Source organism: Silurus meridionalis, chromosome 5 (genome assembly GCF_014805685.1).
Source record: "Silurus meridionalis isolate SWU-2019-XX chromosome 5, ASM1480568v1, whole genome shotgun sequence".
Classification (NCBI taxonomy): domain Eukaryota; kingdom Metazoa; phylum Chordata; class Actinopteri; order Siluriformes; family Siluridae; genus Silurus; species Silurus meridionalis.
In genome coordinates this window covers 16,297,368-16,324,268 of record NC_060888.1, presented here as the reverse complement: position 1 = coordinate 16,324,268, position 26,901 = coordinate 16,297,368, and the positions used below count along the sequence as shown (strand labels likewise).

The 26,901-nt window shown below is 36.5% G+C and overlaps 2 protein-coding genes and 1 long non-coding RNA gene across 5 annotated transcripts in view; 2 read left to right on the top strand and 1 right to left on the bottom strand.

Moving 5' to 3' along the window:
* Positions 1-10,888, bottom strand: part of mtnr1ab (melatonin receptor 1A b) — a 35,415-nt gene extending 24,527 nt beyond the window's left edge. For both annotated transcript variants that reach the window (XM_046848798.1, XM_046848796.1), the window contains exon 1: positions 10,366-10,888. In XM_046848798.1, coding sequence (XP_046704754.1) covers positions 10,366-10,582 — 217 coding nt within the window. In that variant the 5' untranslated portion in view covers positions 10,583-10,888. The remainder of the gene's footprint in view (positions 1-10,365) is intronic.
* LOC124385623 overlaps positions 1-11,851 on the top strand; it is a 17,539-nt gene extending 5,688 nt beyond the window's left edge. The window contains exons 2-4 of the long non-coding RNA XR_006925779.1: positions 6,526-6,640; positions 8,812-8,910; positions 11,163-11,851. This is a non-coding gene — a long non-coding RNA (uncharacterized LOC124385623). The remainder of the gene's footprint in view (positions 1-6,525; positions 6,641-8,811; positions 8,911-11,162) is intronic.
* An 8,959-nt stretch (positions 11,852-20,810) lies between these two features.
* Positions 20,811-26,420, top strand: asah1a (N-acylsphingosine amidohydrolase (acid ceramidase) 1a). 2 transcript variants are annotated; one of them, XM_046850616.1, is made up of 14 exons: positions 20,811-20,981; positions 21,091-21,137; positions 21,226-21,316; positions 22,379-22,462; positions 22,578-22,656; positions 22,770-22,844; positions 22,944-22,989; positions 23,082-23,226; positions 23,321-23,375; positions 24,808-24,889; positions 25,058-25,189; positions 25,303-25,426; positions 25,897-25,953; positions 26,053-26,420. In XM_046850616.1, the coding sequence occupies exons 1-14, from the start codon at positions 20,826-20,828 to the stop codon at positions 26,140-26,142; spliced, it is 1,263 nt and encodes a 420-aa protein (XP_046706572.1). In that variant the 5' UTR covers positions 20,811-20,825; the 3' UTR covers positions 26,143-26,420. The 2 variants fall into 2 exon arrangements, with proteins under 2 accessions (XP_046706572.1, XP_046706573.1); XM_046850617.1 differs by lacking the exon at positions 20,811-20,981 and adding an exon at positions 22,224-22,296.
* The last annotated feature ends 481 nt before the right edge of the window (positions 26,421-26,901 follow it).

The window sequence follows — 26,901 nt, the reverse complement described above, 5'->3', positions numbered from 1 at the left end:
GTATACTGTTATACAAGCTGCTCATTGACAAATTAATTATGTCTTTGGTTCACTGATCATTAGCAAATGTGGCCACCTCTATAAAAGCACAAAGTTGTAGCAGTTTTTTAATCTGGCACATATAGATGTGTGTTAACACAAGGGCAAGGAGGGAGGGTATAAGGCCATATTCAAACAGTATATTATTCTACATTGGGGAACATTATTTACAAGTGGAAAATATTCAAGACAGTTGCACTCTTCTCAGGAGTGGACATCCCAGCAATTTCATCCTAAGGTCAGACCATGCAATACTCAGAGAAATTACAAAAAAGAGTTACATCTACAGGCCTCAGTTAGCATGTTGAATGTTAAGGTTTATGACAGTGCAATTAGAAAAAAAACTGAACAAGCATGGTTTGTTTGGAAGGGTTGCCAGGAGAAAGCTGATTCTCTCTAAAAAGAATACATCAGTACAGCAGATGAACAGAACAGTGACTCTTCTGCACTTCTCAAAGCGTTTCTGCTTCTGGGATGATGTGTTCTCTCCTCAGCCAGAAGGATTACAGCCTAAAACAGCCAAAAGGTTCTTAGCGTGCCCGGGTCTTTTGTGAAGAAAATCTTCTCTATCTTGTGAAGATGTGATTGAGCAGTACAACTGTCTTCTACTTGGCTATGAACCATTTAAAACAAAGTTAACACTTGTTAACTGCTACTGTATAATTCATAGATGCTGGATATATATGCTAAATTTTCAGATCAAGTGAAAGCACTTTTATACTTTTTAATATAACAGATTTTAGAACAATATAAAATATATAATTTAGACATAAATGGGACACTAATATCTTTTTTTATATTTAAATGGATAGAAATTAAATACAGACCCTAGACCTTAATTCTGAACAGCTCTAGTGAGTCACCTAATATTATACTGCCACTTTTATCTTTTACACCTAAGTGCAACACTTGACTCCGCTATAATGGCTTTTTAACACCAATGCTAAATGTTAAGCTGACAATTTCTTTCCTGCAGAATTGACAATATGCTTATAGAAAGTGCCTTTTTCCAGGAACAATGGACAATTTTACGTTGGACAGTCCATTCTCTTCATTGTTTGACATGCGAGCAGACTGCAACACCTTTCTGCTCTTTCTGTAAAAAGAGTGACTGAGTTACCATAGCATTCACATCAGCCAATTCTGAAACAGTCACTGCATGTTTTTCAGTTGTTTCTTTTTTTTCTAAAAATCTATTTACATTATAGACTATTGTGCAAAAAATCACAGAATATCAGCAGTTTCTATAACACTAAATGAGGCCATCTCACACTATGTATTATATGCCCAAAGATATGTGGACAACTGACCCTCACAGCCATATGTGAAACTTCCCCAAATTGTTGCCACAAAGTTGGAAACACAATTGCTTTAGAATGTCTTTTTATTGCTATAACATTTAGATTTGCCTTCACTGGAACATGTCAAAGTCTCTGTGCACAACCCACTTGAACACCTTTAGGAATGGTGACTGTACCCCATTGCCTGACCTCTAGTGCTCTTGTGGCTAAATGGTAAAATATTAATATATTAATATGATGTGAGGTCTAGTTGCCAGCGTGACACTAATAGAGGTGGTAATAATAGCTACTTTTTACTTCGTCAGAGCCCAAACTTCTTTACTTTAACTTAAATGAAAAAGTATAGTCAGTACTTAAATTTTTACCAGGGTCTTTTAGGACATGAGTTTCTGTACTTCTACTTGAGTGAGGGATGTGCATACTTTTGCCATATTTGGTCTCAAACTTTCCATTAAAGTGAAAACTTCTGCCTGTAAATGGCCTGTTACTATAACACTCACTCAGAATTCAGAATTTTGGAATTAATATTTTCAAGAGTTGCTACTGAATATATCTGTAGCTGATTTATGATATCCTGCCTACTCAAACCATTCACACCAATTACACCATTACATTCACACCACACACATTACTTACAGGTGTAGGATAGATACCTTTCACCTTTCACCTATGGCAAACTATGCTTTTTCATAATCATTTGACATATTAAATCTTGACCAAATCTGTGATATCCCTTCAAAAGTGCATCATCTGCTCATGTACAGTCTAAAATGATAAAGATGCATCCATAATCAAATCTTTTTATTTACAATGTTTAAAGAAAGAGCTTCCATTTAGTCATCCAACCATATCACTATAGCACATACACGAAAAGAAGAACAGAAAATGTCCTGCATCATATATAATGCTGTTGGTACCTTCACAACCTCACTAGTCTTTTTTCTCAGTTTTGGAGGACCTTCTTGTTGTTTGTAATCTCACTGCCATGCACCATTTTATTCACTTGTTGATGATGGCCTTTATGTTGTTTCATGGTCCACCTAATGTTTGGGAAATTCTTTTGTACCCACAATTTTGATTATGACTTCAATTATTAAAGTGTAATTATGACTTCAATTATTACTATCATCCATTACAATGTCTATTATCATCAATGTTTGAACACAAGCTGCACCATTATTTCAATAGAAGTTTTTGAGTTCTGTTTTGATGATGATTTGATGAAGCTTGTGTATTTGGACAGCTGCTATCTGTTAAAAAATTAATTCCCTTTCTCTATCACATGTATCTCTCCAAAACCATATTAAAATTTAAATTCGGGGGAAAAAGCACACTTGGATATTATCTGGCAAACTCAGTGTTTGTCATGCAAACACTTTTTTTTCACCAATTACTATTTTTGCACCATTTTCATAAAATGTTCTTAAATGCTTCAGTAATATTATGATTTGCAAGTAAAAACAAATTAACTTGAAGAAAAACTCATCTGTGGTAAGACCTCTTGTTTGCCTGTTCCCTGATGGCTTGTTACTGACAGCCACACCTAAAGGGCTTATTAGCTGCCTTTTACATGTCAGCTTTTTTATATTGTAAGATGGACTTTTTAAACCTAATCTAGATGCTGTTTTATTTTAACTTTGATTTAAAAATAGCTTGGGATTGGGAAGGCTTTGTGACATCAGCTTTAATTTTAAGGGAGCCTGTGTCCCAATTCTGTCCCCCTACAGTGTACTTAAATCAATAAGAACTGATAGATACAATCTTAATAATATTTGTGATTTGGTCATGTGGATCTTCCTCTGTGGCAATTGTGACATGAAAGGAGGAACCACTGAAAGAAAGAGCGACATGAAATGTCTTCTTTTTGCAGAATCAAGAGAGAGATCTTCTTCTTCTTCTTCTTCTTCTTCTTTCGGCTGCTCCCATTAGGGGTCGCCACAGCGGATCATCCGTCTCCACACCACCCTGTCCTCTACATCTGCCTCTTTTACACCAACTACCTGCATGTCTTCCCTCACCACATCCATGAACCTCCTTTTTGGCCTTCCTCTTTTCCTCCTACCTGGTGGCTCCATCCTCAGCATTCTTCTACCAATATAATTTATGTCCCTCCTCTGCACATGTCCAAACCATCTCAATCTCGCCTCCCTCACCTTGTCACCAAAACATCCTACATGCGCTGTCCCTCTAATAAACTCATTTCTAATCTTATCCATCCTCGTCACTCCCAACGAAAACCTCAACATCTTTAGCTCTGCTACCTCCAGCTCCACCTCCTGTCTTTTACTCAATGCCACTGTCTCTAAACCATACAACATCGCAGGTCTCACCACAGTCCTATAAACTTTCCCTTTCAATTTTGCAGATACCCTACTATCACAAATCACTCCTGTCACTCTTCTCCACCCACTCCACCCTGCCTGCACTCTTTTCTTCACTTCTCTAACACACTCTCCATTACTTTGCACTGTTGAACCCAGGTACCTGAATTCCTCCACCTTCTGAAGCTCTTCTCCCTGCAACCGCACCACTCCACTGCCCTCCCTCTCATTCACACACATGTACTCTGTCTTACTCCTACTGAGTTTCATTCCCCTTCTCTCCAGTGCATATCTCCACCTCTCCAGGCTCTTCTCAACCTGCTCCCTACTCTCACAACAAATCACAATATCATCCGCAAACATCATAGTCCAGGGAGACTCCTGTCTGACCTCGTCCGTCAACCTGTCCATCACCACTGCAAACAGGAAAGGGCTCAGGGCCGATCCTTGATGCAGTCCAACCTTCACTCTAAACCAGTCTGTCGTACCTACTGCACACTTCACTGCCGTCACACTGTCCTCATACATGTCCTGCACCACCCTTACATACTTCTCCGACACACCTGACTTCCTCATACAGTACCACAACTCCTCTCTTGGCACCCTGTCGTACGCCTTCTCTAAATCCACAAATACACAATGCAATTCCTTCTGTCCTTCTCTATACTTCTCCATCAACATTCTCAAAGCAAATATGGCATCTGTGGTGCTCTTCCTCGGCATGAAACCATACTGTTGCTCACAGATGGTCACCTCTTCTCTCAGCCTGGCTTCCACTACTCTTTCCCATAACTTCATGGTGTGACTGATCAACTTAATACCCCTGTAGTTACTGCAGGTCTGCACATCTCCTTTATGCTTAAAGATCGGTACCAGCACACTCTTTCTCCATTCCTCAGGCATCTTCTCACCTTCCAAAATCCTGTTAAACAATCTGGTCAAAACCCCACTGCCATCTCTCCTAAACATCTCACGCTTCCACGGTATGTCATCTGGTCCAACCGACTTTCCACTCTTCATCCTCTTAATCGCTGCTCTCACTTCCTCCTTACTAATCTTATCTACATCCTGCTTCACCATCTCCACATCATCCAACCTTCTCTCTCTCTGATTTTCCTCATTCATCAGCTGCTCAAAATACTCCCTCCACCTTCTCAACACACTCTCCTCACTAGTCAACACATTTCCCTCTCCATCCTTTACTGCTCTAACTTGCAGTACATCCTTTCCAGCTCGGTCCCTCTGCCTGGCCAATCGGTACAAATCCTTTTCTCCTTCCTTAGTGTCCAACCTCTCATACAGCTCCTCATATGCCTTTTCCTTGGCTTTCGCCACATCCCTCTTAACCTGCTGCCGCATCTCCTTGTACTCCTGCCTACTTTTCTCATCACTCTGTCTATCCCACTTCTGTTTTGCCAACCTCTTTCTCCTTATGCTCTCCTGCACTTCCTCATTCCACCACCACGTCTCCTTGTCTTCCTTTCTATTTCCAGATGTCACACCAAGTACTTTTCTAGCTGCCTCCCTCATCACTCCTGCAGTAGTTGCCCAATCATCCAACACCTCCTTAACACCACTGAGCCTCTCTCTGACCTCTTCCCTGAACCTCACACTACACTCTTCCTCCTTCAGTTTCCACCATCTTATTCTTCTTTCAGTCCTCACTCTCCTCCTCTTCATCCTCGCCTCCAAAACCATCCTACAGACCACCATCCTATGCTGTCTAGCTACACTGTCCCCTGCCAACACCTTACAGTCGCCAATCTCCTTCAGGTTGCATCTCCTGCATAGCACATAGTCCACCTGTGTGCACCTTCCTCCACTCTTATCGTCACCCTATGATCCTCCTTCTTTTTAAAATAAGTGTTCACCACTGCCATTTCCATCCTTTTAGCAAAATCTACCACCATCTGCCCTTCCACATTCCTCTCCTTAAAACCATACCTACCCATCACCTCCTCATCACCTCTGTTCCCTTCACCCACATGCCCATTAAAGTCCGCCCCAATCACTAACCGTTCTTTCCTAGGTACACCATCTACCACTTCATCTAATTCACTCCAGAATCTTTCCTTCTCCTCCATCTCACAGCCAACTTGTGGAGCATAGGCACTGATGACATTTATCATCATCCTTCAACTTCCACCTTCACGATCATCACCCTATCAGAAACTCTCTTCACCTCCACTACACTCTTACTGTACTCTTCCTTCAGAATCACCCCTACACCATTTCTCTTTCCATCCACACCATGATAAAACAGTTTAAACCCACCTCCAATGTTCCTGGCCTTACTCCCTTTCCACTTGGTCTCCTGAACACACAACATATCTACCTTTCTCCTCTCCATCATATCAGCTACCTCCCTCCCTTTACCCGTCATAGTACCAACATTTAAAGTACCAACCCGAACCTCTACTCTCCTACACTGCTCCTTTCCCTGCCGTCTCTGTAGACGTCTTCCTCCTCTCCTTCTCCTCCTTGACCAACAGTAGCCCAATTTCCACGGTACCCTGTCGGCTAACGATACCTGTGGCGGTCGTTGTTAACCCGGGCCTCGACCGATCCGGTATGAAATTCTCATTTGTGATCCGCATATTTGATTTGGCACGTGTTTTACGCTGGATGCCCTTCCTAACGCAACCCTCCCCATTTACCCGGGCTTGGGACCGGCACTAAGAATGCACTGGCTTGTGCCTCCCTAATGGCTGGGTTAGAATCAAGAGAGAGATAAAAATAAATATTTAAACTTTTTTTTATTTTAATGGGCTTTGAAATGGGTTTAACCAAAAGGCCAATAAAAAAGACGCAGATTCACACTTGCTTACTTTATTGACTATTATTTCTGCTTGTGTCTTTTCTAGATCTGCTTCTAGAAAATATACCACATGAGCACTGGAATACATGTGCTAGTTTCAGCAAGAAAAGTTCAACGGTCCTTGGTCTTCTCACTTTCTAGCCAAATCAGGACTTTTTCAGGTAGAGTACAAGAGACTAACAAACAACACCGTAACGGAGCAGAATGTCCCAATGCACCGAACCTCAATGTATAAATTGACTTCAGCAAGAGATGCTTTTATTTTTGCGAAAGGCAAGCCACAGGGCAGGACAGAAAGAAATGAGAAGAAGAGCATGAACATGAATATAACAAAGCATGAACCCACAGTAAAAGATGGTACTTTTTTACAATTAATTATTTACTTGCATTTTAATGCACTTAAGCTACACTTAATATGTTCAGAAGGATCAAAAGTATGTGCACCAATTGGATCACTAACAAAATTAAGTTTTCCGTGTCATTTAAAGTATGCACAAGTTAATACTCTGACTCTCTTTCCAACTAATTAGAGTCTACTAAAGTGAGTTTTCTTTTTATAATACAGACTGCATAATTTAATGCAAAGAAGTCTCTTTGAATGCACAATGAGTGCCACTTAATAAAACTGCCTTAGGCTTGCAAGTCATGTCAGGACCACTAAGTAAGAATAAAACAATAAGAGAACAAGAGTAAGAGAAATACAGTGCGCCAGAAAGTTTAAATAAAAATAATTGCAGGGGCAAATTTCTTTGAAAAAAAACATTAGACTTCATCCAGTCAAGCCTTATGTCCTACAATGTGCCCACACACAAGGTGTTCTATAGTGATGAACATCATATTTAACTTCTCATGAGTTGTATAGGCTGTAGGGTGCTGCAGGGAATGCTGAGTGTGTTTAAATCAGTGCTACAGGCAAGGAGGGAGTACTTGCTCTGATTAATCCAAACAGACAGTGATGTCACAGGGGATTGAGTTTTTCTGGTTGAATTGGTATATCTATGTCAAGAGAGAGGAAAAACTGCTGTGTCCCACAACTGAAGAAAAGTGCACAGTGAATTATTTGTATGTGTACTATGTTTTTGTTTGGAACTTTTCATCTATGTGTTCAACTTTATGGTCTATGCTGAACTAGTGGCATAATATTACAAATTCCCAGTGGGTCAGACAACTATACATTAGGCCATGGGATATCTCCTGACTAGACAGAAGCATAACGAAGAGCATTGTAGGAGGAAAATAAAACACTTACTGGGTTAAACATGACCCACTCATCAGAGTAGGCATTGCACTGCACCCAGTGGGAGGTCATGCTACAGAATGCACTCCAAAAATGTTCCCTTTGTGCTGTCACACTCACGCATTCTGTTCATTCAGTTTAATTGGAAGGTTGTGTCTAGACAGAAATAACACTACATGTAAGCAAAACACTATTGAGCTGTCATTCAGACATTAATTATATTATCACTGGCATCTGTTTTAAATGGGAACCATTCCACTCTGCTTTTCTCACTTTCCTATGTACGATAGAAACACAAACACATATAATAAGATAATTCAATAAGATATTAAAGACATGACAGCGAAAATTACATTTAAGAAACCTGTTTTTATAGGTTTTACTTTTGCGCTACTAAGTTTTACGCAGGACCACCAACATACGGTGTTCTTTCTACTGGCAGATGATAGTGGCATATGGGACAGTATGTCACTGGCGATAAGCACTAACTGGCTATTTCAGTTCTGTTTGATATCAAGCCAATTACCTGAAGCTTCTAAGCCATTGCTTGTATCTCTGAAACAATACAATGATATCAAGAGAAAGGTGTCAATAAAAAACCTGCTTGATATAAATGAAATTACAAACTGGCAACACTACGAAGCTGCTTCCTGGTGTTTTCATAACATTTTATTATTTTGTGTAAAATATACCATTGTGTAAAATAAAAATTTATGTTTATATTTAAAATGTATTTTAAGCTAATGCCTTCATTTATAGCCCTTCACTGTATAAAAAAAAAAAAATACAAAAAAATATATGTACTTCGAATAGAATGAGTATTTTCTTAGAATACATATATGTCAACATACACCAATTGGCCACGACCTTAAGAGCACTGACAGGCGAAGTGAACAATACTAATTTACAATGGCAGCTGTCAAGGGTATGATTATTTAGGGGCATGTAAACAGTCAGTTCTCGTAGTTGATGTGGACAAACTAGGAAAAATGTGCAAGTGTAATGATCTGAGCAACTTAGAAAGAGACAAGGACTCATTTGTGATGGCTAGAGAATTAGGTCTGAATATAATGGGGTGTTTCTGGTGTTCAAAAGGTAGTACCTACCAAAAGTTGTCCAAGGAGGGACAAGCATTGAACAACAGTGACGGAACAATTGTTGCCCAAGACTCACTGATGTGGATGGAATGTGAAGGTGAGTCATTCTGATCTGAATCTTCAGAAGAACTACTATAGCACAAAAGTATTGTAAAAATGTTAACGCTGGCTATGATAGAAAAGTCTGAGAGCACACAGTACATAACAGCTTGCAATGTATGGAGCATAGCTGCAGAGGAGTCAGATTGGCCACCCCTGGCCACCACTGAATGCCCCTACAATGAGCAAATAAGCATCAGAACTAGACCATGGAGTAATGGAAAATAATCTGGTGTATAAGCTTATCTTTTACATCATGTGAACAGCCAGGTGCATGTTCATGGTGCTTATCTGGAAAAGACATGGCACTTGAATACACAATGGAAAGAATGGCAAACAGGTAATGGCAATGTGATGTTCTAGGAAATGATTTCATGGGAAACCTTGGGTCCTGGCAATCATGTGGATGTTACTTTGACATGTACCACCTACCTAAACATTCTTGCAGACCTAGTACACCCCTTCATGGCAAAGGTATTCCCTAATGGCAGTAGCCGCTTTCACCAGGATAATGTGCCCTGACACTGCAAAAAATTGTTCAGAAATGGTTTTAATAACATGACAAAAAGTTGGAAGTTCATGGCTTCCAAATTTCCCACATCTCAATCCAGTCTAACATCTGTGGGATGTGCTGGACAAACAAGTCCAATTCACAGAGACCCCATTTCACAGCTTACTGAACTTATAGGATCTTTGTGCCATCTTGGTGCCAGATACCATGGCACACCTTCCAAGGACTTGTGGAGTCCATGCCCGAATGGGTCACAGCTGTTTTGGCAACACAAGGGGACCTTCTTTGCGAATGAATGCCAATTCCCCCCCACCCCCCCTTCTATTCTTTGGTAGGTCTTTGGCACAAAAGGCACCATTAATATTTAAAGTGTCACTGTCAGAGATCACAGTTACAGTTTCATCACACACCCCAGGGTAAATTCCATCACTTCCTTACATACACAAGTAATGATAATTGTTTTTTTTTATACTCTCTAATCCGACTAATATTACTCGTCTCCATCCACGTTGTATCCGGTATGCAATAATTATAGTAAGAATCAAGCACTAGACAAGATGCCTTTAGTAGTTATGTAAAAAAAAAATATGTTCAAATATGTGCAACAATATATAGGCCAATAGGCACAGTGTTAAATAGAAATGATGATGTATTTTGAACTAAAACTGGAAATGCAATAAAATGAAGCACATTTTTCTTTTCTATTTAAAAAGACCTGAATTATTGTAGGGATAAATTTACTGTAAATACTGTATATACCTTAATTTAAAGAAAATTACTATGGCAATATTTAGAGTGCATCTGTTGTATTTGTATGTCAAAAATAAGATAATTATGTATGACATGCCTGCAAGTTGCGCCTGATGGATGCTGTGTGGTGATGCATGTGGCGATGGAAGAGAGATGTTTGGAAATGTGCGCATCCTTGAAGAATAGACTTACCTGCGTTTCTGAGCTTCTTATTCCTGTACACGGAGAAAATAACGAGCAGGTTGCCAAGTATGTCGACCACGATGGTGAAGATGAGCACGCTCCCCAGAGTGCTAGAGAGCCACGCAGGACGGCTGAGTGAGAGCTCGTGAGGGGGCAGCGAGGAAACGTTCGTCAATATGCTGCCATTTGTGTTCATTTTAAATCCCCACTTTTCAGTCCTCAGCATCACTCACAGGTGTGGACGTCATTGCAAAACTTTTCGAAGAGTCAGTAGTTTGGGTTGTTTTTTTTAAAAAAAAAAGAAGGATAACAGTCATGAAATAGAGCAGCAGTAAACCTCCTTGCGTGTTGTGCATCGCTCGAGAGGCAGCACGTGCGCACGCACTTTTATAGCTTTGGAGCGAAATCACAGTTGATAAATCGGGCGGCGGAGTTCAATTCTCTCTTAACGCCAGGACTCGTTAATGTGTAGAAACGCTGCCCCGCCGTGGAAGAGAAAAGAACATTTCCATTACTTTCCTTTTTTGTTGTGTTTCTGACGCACAACCTCATTCACGTTCGTTCACGTGCAAGCATCATTCACCTCACGCACGCGCTCATTCACTGGTTTTGGTGGTCATTCATGATTTATGTTCGTGCAAAAATGAAATGGTTGGACGAACTATAACTAGAACTTGGCTTTAATGAAAATGAATTGTGATGGAAATTAGGTAAAGTTTGACAATTAATAAGCATTTATTATTAATAGTTTTATATCAAAAGGTTTTTAAAAATTGTTTTTTTTTTTTTTAATTTTCATTCCACAGAGCATCCTGAACAGCTGCATCAATGGGAATTGCACCGATTTTAAGACCTTGAAGCAGATAGTGAAGACAGCTGAGAAGATCATCATGGTCTCTCTTTCCTCCCTCACAGACAATTACACCACACGAGGCATTCGCAAAGCCATTAAATTACACTTATAAAAACATCTTACTCAAAGTATCTGTCTAAATCTAGTTCAAGACAATGTGCATTGTTAAAAGCGCTATACAAATAAAAATGAATTGATTTGAATTGAATGATGCCACACACCCTTCATCCTTCTATCACACTTATGCACACTTATCCTCAAACGTGTTTGGTATTTACTTGCTTTGTGATTTGTGATTAATGTTGTGATATGCTATAAAAATTAAACCTAGACACTGTAATGTTAAGGCCAAGGTTTGGGGAAGTGTTTGGTGAAAGATTGATAAAGACAAAATATTTAGTTTAAAGTTACAATAGTTAAAAGGGGTAAAGTTCATTGTAGTCTGTTGCTTTTGTTTCTCTGCAGTGCAACACAAATGAAGTCCTGAAGAAAAACATTTACTGAACAAATCTACTGTAGTTTATTTGCTTGACTAATTTAATATTAGAATGAGACCTATAGCAGATTTTCTTCTTTCCTGTTTTTCTTTTTGCAGTATTCTCTGTTACCTATACCTTTTTTTCTTATTTGTAATTTGTTCTTATCAGTATTTAAATACCACATAGTTCTTTTTTTGTTCGATTAAGTTTTTGCTTAGTCATTTTCTTCTTATTCGCTAATAATAAACTAATTTCCTTTTTAATAATATTCTCTATTAATAAAATACAGTTCTTCTCTTGAATGATTGACCCATTACATATTTTTATAATTATACTTTAATTAATCTTCTTCCAACATGTTATTAGCTATATATTAAGATAAAAGAGAATTTGCTGACAAAAATGTGTGCATTCAGTTCACTGGGACTACTTTGAACTGGAATATTAAAAGGTATCATTTGAACCAACAGTTTCACATCACTAGAATAAATCATGTAATAGACCTTAGGACACACTGTAACTGTCCTTATATTACAAGTTTTCAAATTTGATGTGTTGGAAGCAGGAAAAATGGGACACCATATTAGGCAGGTGGTATTAATGGTTGAGAAACGTATGTATGTATGTATGTATGTATGTATGTATGTATGTATGTATGTATAAGATAAGATAAGATCAGATAAGATAAGATAAGATAAGATAAGATCAGATAAGATAAGATAAGATAAGATAAGATAAGATAAGATAAGATAAGATAAGACAAGATAAGATAAGATAAGATATACCTTTATTTGTCTCACAGTGGGGAGATTTCTCTGTTACAGCAGCAAAGAAAAAATAAATGCAAATATATAAAAGAATAGACACATACTATGTATGTATGTATGTATGTATGTATGTATGTATGTAGGTATGTATGTAGGTATGTTTGTATTGTATGTATGTATGTATTTATTTTTTACTTTTCTAAGAAATGGATTTTGCAGGCACTGGCACTCAATGGTCCCCATGTTCAGAGAAACAGCTGAAAAGTGTGACTGACTCTCATTCAGTTTTGTTAGCTATTTCACAGCAGTATTCATTCAGTTATTGATATATACAGCCACAGAGTTTGCATCTAATTGTGGAGTGTTTAAGGGCACCTGAAGAAGAAACAAAATCTTATCTAAATTGAAACAGATTAATGAGGTAGAGCTCAGATAGAGAGACTTAATAATTAAGGAACATTCAATATATTTTTATATCAGTTAATTAATCAAGAATGCAACCTTTAGCCCTTTATTGGCATTAAGGTTGACCCTGATATCGTCACACATTATTACTGTATTAGGAATTGTTAATATGTGTTACACTTTTAACAGGCAGATTACTAAATTAAGTGTATCTTTCACATTATGTCTCATTTAAGGTGGTGCTAGCTCATCATTTTATTATTGTAAAGGAATTATAATAAAAATAAAATAAATATTAATAGTGGATAAAAATATAATAATAATAATAATAATAATAATAATAATAATAATAATAATAATAATAATAATGTCAATAAATAAATATTAAAGATTATTTCTAATTAACTCTGCACAACATGAAAGATACATACTTTCTTAGAACTCCCAAAAACTCTTTTGCCATTTGGATGAATGTGTATATTATACTATACTGTAACCAGCAGAATTTGGAAAGTCATTTGAAACAGGCCATTCTGGTTGTGTTAAAAAAACACCAACTCATTAGTTCAGAGAGTGGTTCAGTGTTAGGGACATGGCTAAGCCAAGCTCAGAACCTTGGAGTAGAACAGGATAATTGAAAATGAATAGGGACTGGAACAGATATTTAAGTCCCAGGCCACAAGACTGGATGAGCAGATATATGAGGGTCGTCATGCAAAGGGGAATAAAGCGCTGAAGGATGATTAAATTATCTGTAAAAAGAAATTTAATTGGTCTCACATAACTATAAAGGAAGGAATAGATAGAGCAGGTTATAAAAGGCAGTGCTACTTGATGTCTACAGACTCCCATTTTGAATCTTCCAGTCATTCGGGTGTAATGAAGAAAGAAATGTGTGACTATATTTAATCATTATATTATTATGTCTAAGAGACTACTGACACTGAAATGGGAAGGAAGTATAATGAGACAGCATATAAATATCAAAGGTTTATTAAAATATATTTAAATTGCAGATTAAATTTCAGTGCATTATTAAAGATGTTGGTTCAACATTAAAAGAATTAAAGGAAATAATCTTGGATTACAAAACTAACTTGATGCATTCCAGATTGTCCAAAGACTGTAATTTCAGAGAGAGTCCTAATGCTTTTATTGCCTTATAGTGGACATGCGTAAGGAGGCTACAGAGGACAAACAGTAGTGTTACAATGCAAAAACCAGTTGGTTTCACATGGAAATGTTCAGTTGAACCCCACATGTTAGGCAGGATGAAGGACTCAGTGTTAATATTCTTGTCCCCTTGTGTCTCGTATACATTGCAGATCACATGTGTATGCGCAAGAGTTTGTGAGCTACAGTATATTGGCAATAAACTCCAATAATCTTTTCTCCAATTACCTAGTTTTCCTCATTACCATTGCTAGCACTGTTCAGTTTTGTTAGCTCAATATTATTCTATAGTATCAGCACTCCCCATTCATTTATTTCTCTAAGGTCCACTGTCCCATGTCTTAGCACTAGAAAATAGCTGATCAATAAGTTAATGCATGTGTTGCTCTCATAAGTGAGTAAGTTATTCTCACTGCACCACACAGTCTCTCTAAACAGGCCATAATACACATAGTGGAGATTAATGTTTATGTTCATATCCAAGAAACTTTTGCTCCAAATCATGCGGCTTCATCATTCCATCATGAGCACTGGAGTCCCCCAGATATATAGAACTCGTCAAATCTCAAAGTCCCCCAGTAGCACTATGGAGTGAGTAAAGGGAATCTGGGATTGACAAAAGGTATCAGTATTACTTCCATATTTTGATGACTGACTTCTATGCACCCCCACCTACATGCATAGCCTCCTGGTTAACTTAGAGATAACAGTGAAAAAGATCAGACAATTCATTGTCAGGTAACTTAATTCAATAAAAATGGAAGCTAACTAGCCCTAGCATGACCTGCCACTCTATAAGCAGTAAAGTACCCTTCATGGAGTAGCCACATCCAATCCATCCTGCACCGCTGTTACCTGGGTATCACTGTGCACCTTCTAAAGGCTATGTGAAAAAATTAACCTAGATCAATCTTTTAGATCAGGTTTCACTAAATATGATCAGGCCAACAATTACCTGTAATTTTACCAAAAATATATGCACATTTGACCTATATTCGCTGTTCAAACTCTTTTTTTGCACCTTTTGCAGAGTGGATGATTGAATTATTTGACAGATGGCCCTGTTCAGTGGCCTTGCTTTCTTTCTGAGAGCCACTGAACCAGTGAGGTGTGCATTAAGAGAAACCTGGGTGCTAAAACAGTCTGACCAGCTTGCTTTCACATGACATCATCACATAGATCACACAGGGACAACACATGCATCCGCTATCCTCCCTTAGGCCACTGACAAAATATGCCAGAGCATTTAATGCTGTCACTGACACAAAGTAGGTCATATACAGGCCTATGAACACACAGACTGAGACCTTCAAAAGGTGATAATACAAACCTGAAAACACCAGAATGTGAATGATAAGTATTTTTAAAACAAAATCTCAAAATCTGGCCTGTCTAGTTAAACTGCAGTGTCTTTGAAATGAGTCTTGGCTCTAAAACTTTGCATAGATTCTAAAACTTTGCATTGAAATTAGAAGCATGGAAAATAAAAATTGGGTGAAAGTGTGCGTACGCAAGGTTTTATAAATGCCCACTAGTTTCATTTTTCATGATTCTAAATCTTAACTCATAAATACAGTGAAGGAGCCGCTGCTCTGGCCCAGATACCACCCACAGATATTCATAAATTTTTAGTGCAAATGACTTCATATTTAAGAAAGGTAACATTGTCAATGGTAGTAAGAAAAGCAAATAAATTAATTAATTAATTAATATAAAATAAAATAATAAAAGATTATGTTTGGAAAATCAACAACATTAAAAATAGGTTTTTAGCATTTGTACTTGTCATTTAGAATTGAGTTTTAATTATATTTATTATATCATCTGCTGGGTAAACTTTTTTAACTTTTCATTGGTTAAAACACCTGAGAGAGTGTGGGCCATTGTGTCATTTCCTCTTTGCACTGCGTGGGTAAGGGAAGGAAAACAGCTTATTGATTTAGAGTATAAAATAAAATATTTTTATTGACAAAAACAAGTTCATGTTGAGTTGGCTTATAAAGAATTTTAATGTACTGAAGTGTCACACTTCTAATGAAGTAGCCTTTATGCATTTATTATGGTACTGCATAATTTTATATGTAGTGTGAGAGCAGTCAAGTCAAGTTTATTACTATAGCACTTTTCACAACAGACATTACCTCAAAGCAGCTTTACAGAATTTAAGAGTTAAGGTAAGTGGTGTGTATTTATCCCTGATGAGCAGCCATGGTGACTGTGGCAAGGTAAAACCCCCTTAGATGTTATGAGGAAGAAACCTTGAGAGGAACCAGACTCAAAAAGGGACCCCATGCTCATTTGGGTGACATCAAGAGTGATTATAAATATTTAAACAATACAGAACACTGGAGAGTGAGAACTAACATGAGCTCTGGAATGTAAGATTATAGTAATGATCTTTCTACAGTCTTTTACAGTCATTTGTGGTTATAAAACTAGGAGCTACTGAGCAACTCATAAAATAGCTCAACATTTGCGATCATCATAGGTCCAACACCAGCTTCTCCATGCCAGAGCCTTTAAACACTCAAAGAAGTCCAATGTCAAAACTCCAATTGGCACTGGTACATTTCTAGATGGTTCGGGATGTTTGCGGGGCATCTACTTCTTTAAAGGTCCACAAACTTCATAAGGTGGGACATGACTGGGGCTGGAGCAACCTCAGGATGCCTTGGGATGGGTAGAGAAAGAGAAGCAGTGGAGAGGAATTAGCAGTGACTTTTGCTTCTAGTTGTAATTATCTATATATCCACAGGGGATCATCTCAAACATTTTGTATGTACATATAGGTGAAAGTGTTCAGAACATTACATACAATTTCCTACCAATTATTTCTCTAACAGACAGACTTTAAAGTCTGGCTCAATAGTGATGTTTTTTCAGTCTTTTTTCATTATTACAGTTAGTAAGGCTCCAAAAACTTGGAAGTGGTGGTAATCAGCACTGCAGCACCCGAAAGATGTCTCCTTTCTTTTCACTCTCTACACACAGGGTTTTGTAGGTCAGTCATTAACTTGAATTCTTTTAGCAAATGTATTTGGTGGAGGACTTTGTCTTGTAGTTCAGAGAAAAACATTTGCATCTCAGCATCAAAACTGCACTTCTACAAGAAAACATATTGTATGCATTCATTATAGGAATTTTATTAAAGGGTGGTGCGACCTTTGAATTTTTCTCTTTGCGTTTCAGCCTGGCTTATCTTTCACACACACAATTCAGCCAATCAATATCCCATATGGTCACAGAGAGTGTATAAATAGGTTATAACAAACACAAAGGTGAAGACAGTTGTTCTAGCAATCATAACGAGTCAGTGTAGCAAGTGTTAGATTAAAAAAATGCTAATCATGTAAACATGTGGAAAGTTTTTTTATGCCTGCTAGTATAAAAAATGGGTTCTGTATTGGCATCTTATCAGACTAGTAAGAAGCGCTGTGCCAAAGATTAGAGCACATCAACTAGCTTGATGTGTGGGTGGTCCATCTGGCCCACAAGGTCTTCTTCCTGATTCTTACATTAACATTCCTGACTGTCAACTACAATAACCATCGGGGTGCCACAAGGTTGAGCAGCTTTCTCTGGAAAGGGTTTGGCAAGGCCCAGGTGGACCTTCTCACCAATGCCAAGTCAGCTTATTGCCAATTACAGATCTAAATCAAAAAGCCACACAGCCTAAGACAGGAGGTGTTAGCCCACGACCAGCCTCACCATTACTTACTAAACTCTTTCCTACTTTCTACTTTTCTCACTTTCACAAATTTCCTCATGAGTGCTGTCCTTATTGGTGTGAATATTTTGAACTCCTCCTTCCAGAGTAGATCTGCTGTCCAGAATCAACACCACCTTAGCCAAATCACTTGTAGCATAGTATGTACTGGATTGTTAGTTGAACAGTCTCAAATATTCATCACATTTGGTTTATATACTTAAATCATTTTTATATTTAGCAGCAGAATTCAGAAGTCAGAATTTTTTTTTTTTTAGAAATGCATATTTTTATTCATTGTACAAGGAGAAATTTGTACTGAATTACATATTTCAGTCTGTTCAAAAAACCTTACTCTAATCATGACACGAAAAAGAAATAAGTGTTTACTGAACTGTGTAAGCATGTGATCATGCTCAGAATAACATCATGTGGATTTGGAATTTTGTGTTTGAACCAATTGTATATATATATATATATATATATATATATATATATATATATATATATATATATATATATATATATATATATAGAGAGAGAGAGAGAGAGAGAGAGAGAGAGAGAGAGAGAGAGATTTGAATTTGGCTCAGTAGCTTAGATTCTTGGCTGCAAAGTCACCAGTATGCAGTGTTAGATGAGGATTTTCAAAAGATATTCAAACATTTATTATTACAAGTTAATGAAATATTTTACTAAACTAATGGAGAAACATGATGTTGCTTCATCATGTGATTGATGTTTACTTTATAATTAGTATTAATTAGTATAAGGTTATCAAAGTCTTTCAGGAATCAGATGATAATGTTTCTTTCAGCAGATAATCACTGAACAGACAAATACGCCAGCACTACAAAGGCACGCGCAAAAATCAGTTGTTCCATTATTAAAGTACTTTTATTTGCACTAGTGCTCCCAGGATACAGGAGATAAGTGCTATCAAAGCAGATAATCACTAAGAAAGTTTAATTAATGGAAGATCCTAATCTGGCAAGTTCTGCTTTGCACTATGTGTGATAACGAAAAATGATTGTTGTATTTATAAACAGGTAATGCTTCAATTCATATCCAGGCTGTTGTGCTGAATGTTGTCCTGTGTACTATATTTTAAAACTGCAGTGCTTCTGAATGATTTACTGCTTATGAAAGATTGGATTATACAGTGTATGTGCTGCTTTAAGTGATGAAATTGTAAATTCTATGTAGGTTGTCTGTTTTGCTACCAAAATACAAATCGTATCCATGTAATAGAAGTTAATAAAGTTCTTAGCTGGACCAAGTTGTTTGTATGATTTCCTTCCATCTTTTCTTTTATAGAATAATACTATGTCTGCTGGAATAGGAATTTACTACACCAGTATTGTATATGTTACAAAATGTTGCAGCTGTTTTTACACCAAACAGAACAAGGAAGTATAATAAACATATTTAGAATACATGGTTGCTTGTTTTGTACAGAATTTATCCCAATGGCCTTTTTCACTTTCATGACCCAGTACTAAGTATTATTATTGTTATTATTCATCACTGAACATTTCAAGATTTGATATATATACAGTATATATATATATATATATATATATATATATATATATATATATATATATATATATATATATATATATATATATAAAATGGTCATTTTTACATGTATTATATTTATTAACATGATATTATATTTTTTAATGTAATATAATATTTGGTATAATAGAACAGGGAACTGAACATATCACTTTTCGGATCACTCCACTTGTCTGAGCATGCTACCTATATTTTACTACATAAAATAAGTTGTTATACTGAATCCATGACTACACTGTCTGTTTTGACTAATACTTTTGCCAAGTCCAAAATGGAAAAATCCTAAACTTATTTAATATTCAGAAAATTAGCTAAAATTAAACAATACTACAGATCTCTTTCCCAGATTATTTAAATAGCTTGATATCAGGCTCTTGTGGGCTACATACCGAATACCAGATAAACAAATAATTAAATATTTTAGGTTTTAACATAAAAAATGTTTGAACATGTGCAGAGGAGGGACATGTGTAGGTGAATACTGAGGATGGAGCCACCAGGAAGGATGAAAAAAGGAAGACCAAGGAAGAGGTTGGTTTGAAAGAGGCAGATGTAGAGGACAGAGTAGTACGCAGACAGATGATCCGCTGTGGCGATACCTTATGCGAGCAGCCGAAAGAAGAAGGAGAAGAAGAAGAAGAAGTTTTGCTTGTACATCTGAACTGAACTGAGTTTATTGCCTGAATATTTTGGTGGTGGAAGTAACTTTTTATTTTGCTTCCTCTTCTGCTTCCTATTATTATTATATTTTATTATGATTATGATTATGATTATGATTTTTTTTACATAATATAGAAACTGTGAAATTCTGGCCATCAACACAGGTAGATGAAAAAAAGCGTGTTCTGCCCCCTACTGGACACCAATAGTTATTTCCAGAGAACGAATCACGTGCTTTTTTTTTTTTTTCTCGTACAGTGTTTTATGGGATTTGTTTGCATTCATTAAGCCTTTACAGCACTGTATAATGGACAATTTCGGGAACAATTGAGAACAACATTTCTGTATAAATTTAACAGGAGTACCACTGTACCCGGCTCACGTTTATTCTGTTCAGGGGACGTTGCTGTGTGTTAGTCATTTTACAAATCAAGTATACAGTACATACACTTCTTATAGATGGTAGTTTACTCAATGTACGCTTGCGCAAACATAAATAAACAAACAAAAAAACTAGCTTATACATGCCAAATGAAGTTTTCCTTATTTTTTAATAATTTTTTCCTTTGTTTGAAAACAAATATATTTCATATTTAACACTTTTAAAATGTGTAACGCAGATAATTTCCTCGTTTATCATCGGAAGAAAACATCGTGTTTCGGTTAAAAGGGGGATCCGTTTTACGTCTGTCGACACTTTAACGCAAATTTGAAATACATAAAGCGATTACATATAACTTAGAATAATTTACATAAAATAAATATCGCGGTATTTGAAAATACAGTTTACATACATGTTTATTCGATCAAAATAAAATCAATATTTCCGTTCATCCCCATGACCTATGGTACAGTCCAGCTCGTGTAGTCGCGTAGGAAGTGCTCTCTGCTCTGTGCTGCATTGTGAAAGCTGGAAGTTAAAGAAAGAGATGATGAAGTTCACTACATTTCGGTGTATTTTGCTGCCATTCTTTGTTTTTTGCTCACTTTTTGCATGCATAGTAAGCAATGTTTTTTATTTATAATGGTATTAATTGATATATTATAGTGTTAAAAACCACATTAGAGACTGACAATGCAATCTTAAATGTTTTTTTCTGGTGTTTACAGCATGCTGAAGAATGTAGGACGCGAATGTATCCTCCTAAGGGGCCAACGTACGTGCGTTCATTCTTATCTCGCGCACCCATGATACCTTTTTTTTAGGCACTAAACTAAACATGTTTCTTACATTTTCTTGTCCAGGTTTAGAAGTAATGTTACTTGGTACACGCTGAACCTTAACTTACCCCCTCACCAGAGATGGACTCATGTGATTAAGGAGAAAAAAGCTGAAGTAAGCTCTTAACATGATGTGATACTTTGTGTCTTGTCTGTGTGTTTACTTGACAATATAAACACAGAGTCCCTCTGTGTTCCTGTTAGTCCCTCTGTGTTCCTTTTAGTCCCTCTGTGTCCCTCTGTGTTCCTGTTAGTCCCTCTGTGTTCCTTTTAGTCCCTCTGTGTCCCTCTGTGTTCCTGTTAGTCCCTCTGTGTTCCTGTTAGTCCCTCTGTGTTCCTGTTAGTCCCTCTGTGTTCCTTTTAGTCCCTCTGTGTCCCTCTGTGTTCCTGTTAGTCCCTCTGTGTTCCTGTTAGTCCCTCTGTGTTCCTGTTAGTCCCTCTGTGTCCCTCTGTGTTCCTGTTAGTCCCTCTGTGTCCCTCTGTGTTCCTGTTAGTCCCTCTGTGTTCCTGTTAGTCCATCTGTGTTCCTATTAGTCCCTCTGTGTTCCTCTGTGTTCCTGTTAGTCCCCCTGTGTCCCTCTGTGTTAGTGTTAGTCCCTCTGTGTTAGTGTTAGTCCCTCTGTGTTCCTGTTACTATTTTACCTTTAGTACTGACGTCCATTGATCTCTATGATCAGTAATTACATTTTATTTAGATTGCTGTCAAAGGTTGAAATGATATGGTCAATTCAATTCCTCTCTGTTAAATTTTTATTTTATACAGTGCTTTGAACGATACACATTTCTCCAAAGCAGTTTTGCAGTAATACACAGATTAGTTTATCCCTAATGAACAAGCCAGTGATGACAGTGGCAAGGGAACACTTGGTATAAGAAGGAATCCTAGTGAGCAGCCAGATTCAAAAAAGAACTCATCCTCATCTTAGTGACACAGAATGTCCAGTTATATAATTAGATACCTGTAAATGATGTGGAAAAGTATTGCATAAGCTAAAACACACTTTTTCCCCACTCAAATGAAGCACGTGAAGAGGGAACTTACAGTGGCGAGATTCTCAGATCCATATTCTTGTGAAGGAAGGAGTTATTCTCTGGGTAACTGAAACAACAGGCATGAAAAACTAAACCTGGTGAAAATAAAATTTACATTAACACACAGGTGTGTTTTGTTTTTCAGTTGGCGGCAATGATACAGGCCATAAAAGATTTAGCCAATAGTTTCTTCCATGGAAAATTAATTGATTTAGTGGATACAGAATTGGTGAGTATTAGTATACAGTATTTATACATACTTTGGGGCATGTAATGCCAGTATCTATTTGTGTTGTCTTTTTGTGTCTATTTTTATTTATGTATTTATTTATTTATTTGGTCAGCCTTTGATTGTGGACACACTCCCGTACCCTTTTAACGAGGAAATTAAAGGGATCGCTTCCGTCTCTGGTGTCCCTTTAGGTCAGGGTTGTTTCTTTTTTACATTAATGTTTCATAGGATTAAGAAAAATTACAATAGAGGTAATCTAACAATTTACATTTTGTATTCTAATGATTTCTCTTAATGTTTTTAGGTGAAGTTGTGCTGTTTAATATCTTCTATGAAGTTTTCACAGTGTGCACATCACTGGTGACCGAGGACTTAAATGGTAATCAAAATTTTAGGCGTTCTTTGTCTATGTATAAAATACATGCTGTACTTTGATTAAAATGGGCATTAAAATTCATGTTATTTGTTATCTTTTCAGGAAATATATACCATGCTCGGAATCTGGACTTTGGATTGTTCATGGGGTATGATTTATAACCTATATTCTTTACTGTAGTTGTTTTGTATGTGTTTGGGAATTATGTTAGATTTACTCAGGTTGTTTTTATTCCTGTAGTTGGGACATGAAAAACCAAACTTGGACAATAACTGAGAAGCTGAAGCCGCTTGTGGTGAACATTGACTTTAGGCGAAACAACAAAACAGTTTTCAGATCAACCAGCTTTGCAGGATATGTGGGAATGCTCACTGGTATAAGACCTGTAGGTGTTTCAGGACTTGTAAAGTCACTAAACTGCTTTTCTTTTTTTTTTTTTTTTTTTTTTTTTACATAAAGTTATTTGTGTTTGCTTGTAGGGAGAATTCACTCTAACCATGAATGAACGTTTCGATGTTGATGGAGGATACATAGGTAAGATGCATTGTAAAGTCACTTTTTGTCATGTCGGATTTAAAAGTGCTTTTTTAGTTTTATGTTTATTGACTAAAGTTCATCTGTTGCTACAGAAATGGTCAGCTGTCTTCCTCATAAATCAATAAATCATTGGAAATGGACCACCATAGAAACACCACTGAATAGTCAATGATTAAGTAGTGTGCAGCACAGCAGTGACAAAAACATGGTAGCAACATGATAGTGTGTGTTGCACTAGGTATAAAATCTCAACACACATGCTTGGTAAAATTGCAGGTTAAAAAATAAAGATATAAACAAAAAAATATATATATTTTTTTTAAATTTTTATATAAAACATTTAATTTTATTATAATATAGTAACCAATTCTTGGTGATTTGTGTGAGTTGGCAATCTTTTCGGTAATCTCTCCTTAAATAAAACTTTATACCATTTGCTTTTTGGTACAGCATTCAGTCAACTTGAGTGCAGGTTTCCCAATCTGGCACATCCTGTTTTATTCCACTTTTATTCTGATATTATTGCACTTTCTTTGCAACAATGTTTCAGATTTATAAGATTGCAATGGTATTCCTTTTGCACAGCTCTCTTTAAATAAATGTACAGGTTTTTTAATTTGATTTAGATCTTTGCCCCAAATGGACCATTCCAAAACATTGACCATTTTATGAAAAACAACTTGTGTTCACTTGGATTATAGCTTTTGGTTATTGATGGGTTATCACTAAAATGTAGGAAGGTTAAAATTTTCAGTATCTTCAGCTGCCCAACAGACGCCCGGATAAAATATGTAAGATTTGGGTCACATTCAGGAAGTAAACAGAACTTGTATAGTCCTGCAGTTCCTTTTAAGTTGCCGCAGGTCTTTTGACAGCCTCCCTGGCAACGCTGCTTGTTGTTTTCTGTTTTTTTTTTACATCATTGTGGTGCTATTGTGTAATCACATTTTTTCACTTGTTGAAAAAGACCTTCACAGTGTTCCATGATGCCTGATATTCAATACAGGCTCGTACATGGTTTGTAAGCTCTTTGTGGACAGCTGATCTTTATTTAAGATGAAATAAAGCTCTATCAAAGTCACTTCACTAATGCCAAGTGTATGATAATTACTTTTGAACATGAATCCAAATTCAATGGTTCATTCTGAACACTGTAACATACTTAGGTTTTTTCCTTTTCTTTTCTTCTCCTAAAATATTTTTTACTTAAATGTTTGTTGGTTGCTATTTCACTTTAATGGTGAAAAATTATCTGACATTATAGCAATGTTAACCGGGATGTGTAAAATCTTCATGCTGATTTTATCATCCTACCTACAGTGGTCTTTTTCTGTTGCTCGGTTAGGTGTGTGTGTAAATACATAAACCATAAACAGTCCTTTCAGTTGGCACAGTTTTTGTTTGCTGAACATTATATAATTTCTTTCAGGTATCCTGGAATGGATTCTTGGAAAGAGAGATGGAATGTGGATGAGCTTTCTGACAAGAAAAGTCCTGGAAAATGCAACCAGGTTGAGTCAGTCTCCCAATTTGATTTGAAATAAATGATTTCAAATTTTTTCAATTGTTGAAATCGAAATAATTAATAATTTAATATCCTGTTCTAAATGCTGTTTTCTAAGTGTCTATGCTGGCCTTCTTGTTTTGTGCCTAATAATTATGTTTGTATTTTTTATCAGTTATGAAAATGCCAAAAACCAGCTGGCTCTCACCAAGTTGCTTGCACCAGCTTACTTTATTCTAGGTGGAAACCAGACAGGCCAGGGTTGTGTGATAACCAGAACTAGAGTCAATACACTGGATGTCTGGGAGTAAGCTCACATACTATCATACTAAAAATATGTATTATATCCACACTAAGATACTTTGAGGGAAGGTTACTGGGTACCCTGGTTTAGAAGCTAATGTAACTTTCATGTTGTAGGATTAATGTGAAACTTGGAAGATGGTATGTGCTTGAAACAAACTATGACCACTGGGAAGACCCATTCTTTTTGGATGATCGACGGACACCAGCTATGAAATGCATGAATAAAACAACACAAGCAGTAAGTGTTCATAATACAGAATTAGGGCAATAATAAACAAGGAGTTCCCAAATATTTTGGGCAAGCGACCCCATATGGACATTATGAATTTATGTGACCCTCTGCATTTCACATCACAAATGTAAACTTAAATTAAATCCATGTTTTGCCATTTATTTTTATGTTAGTTTTATTTTACTTGTGTTGCTCCACTGATTAAAGAGTCACTCGATGTTTTAAAGGAAATATTTTCCAATTTGTCCAATTTTATTACTAAACACCTGTGGATCGTGAAGTGACTGAAAATGTAGTAATGTAGTAACATTTAAAAATAGTATTCAATATAGCAATTCAAAATAAATGAACAAAAAAGTAAAATAACCCATTTTGAGTTTCTCATTGAAACAATAATACAAATGGTAGTATCTGTTTAACAGTGTTTAGAAAACATATAATTAACCAGGCTGACCACAATTTTTTTTTTTCACCAGCACATTTCATTGCCAACTATATATGATGTATTGTCAACAAAACCAGTTCTAAATAAAGTAAGTCTTATCTAATGTTTATCACTACTTAACCTGGAGCCTTGAATCATTCATGCTTTAATGTGTTTAATTTTTTGTTTGTTGGATTTCTCACTCTAGCTAACCACTTATACTACACTGATGGAAGTATTAACTGGGAGACTCGAATCTTACATCAGGGACTGTCCAAGTCCGTGTACTCCCTGGTGATTGACTTGGGACTGAACATGCTGATAAAGCTGTTACTGTGTCGGTGCGAGCTGTTTTTGAAGCAAAGCTGTCTAGATCTCTTAATATAACATTTTTATTGTCTTTTCTATGAGCACTTTCACTAGATTGGGGATAACACACTTTGATGATTAACCTAAGTATACTTCTTTTTATTCATGTTATATATACCTCTAAGTGTAGTTTTATGATTAATTTATGTAATTTATCTTTAATATTGTTTTATTATCCTTTTACTAATAAAGTTGTTTTTTTTCTAATGTTTATTGTGCTCTATCTGATTTAGTTGTTTTATGTGTGTGCGTGTGCGTGTGTTTGGAAACACCTAGTCTTACACATAGATGTTCCTTTTGCTCATATGCAACAAACTATGTAATTTTATGGTATGAATATTTACTTTGACCAAACAAATAAATACATGTGCAGAACATTTATTATTTTATTTATTATTATACACACTATTATTATAAAAAAATCATCCCTTAGCATGAATAGCAGCTTTATACTAAGCACTGAGATTTCTCCAAGAATCCAGCTGAAATATTTTGCCATGACTCTTGTAAAACTTGCAGAAGGTGTTTTTCACTAGATAATCCCACATATTTATTTCTGAACATGCAATTCATTCAGTTAAATAGGATTTAGGTGAGGTGAATGGAAGCCCATTCTATAACACCAACTGTTTTAAATAACACTTACAGAGCTTGACCATATGCTTCGGGTCATCGTTTTCTTGCATTG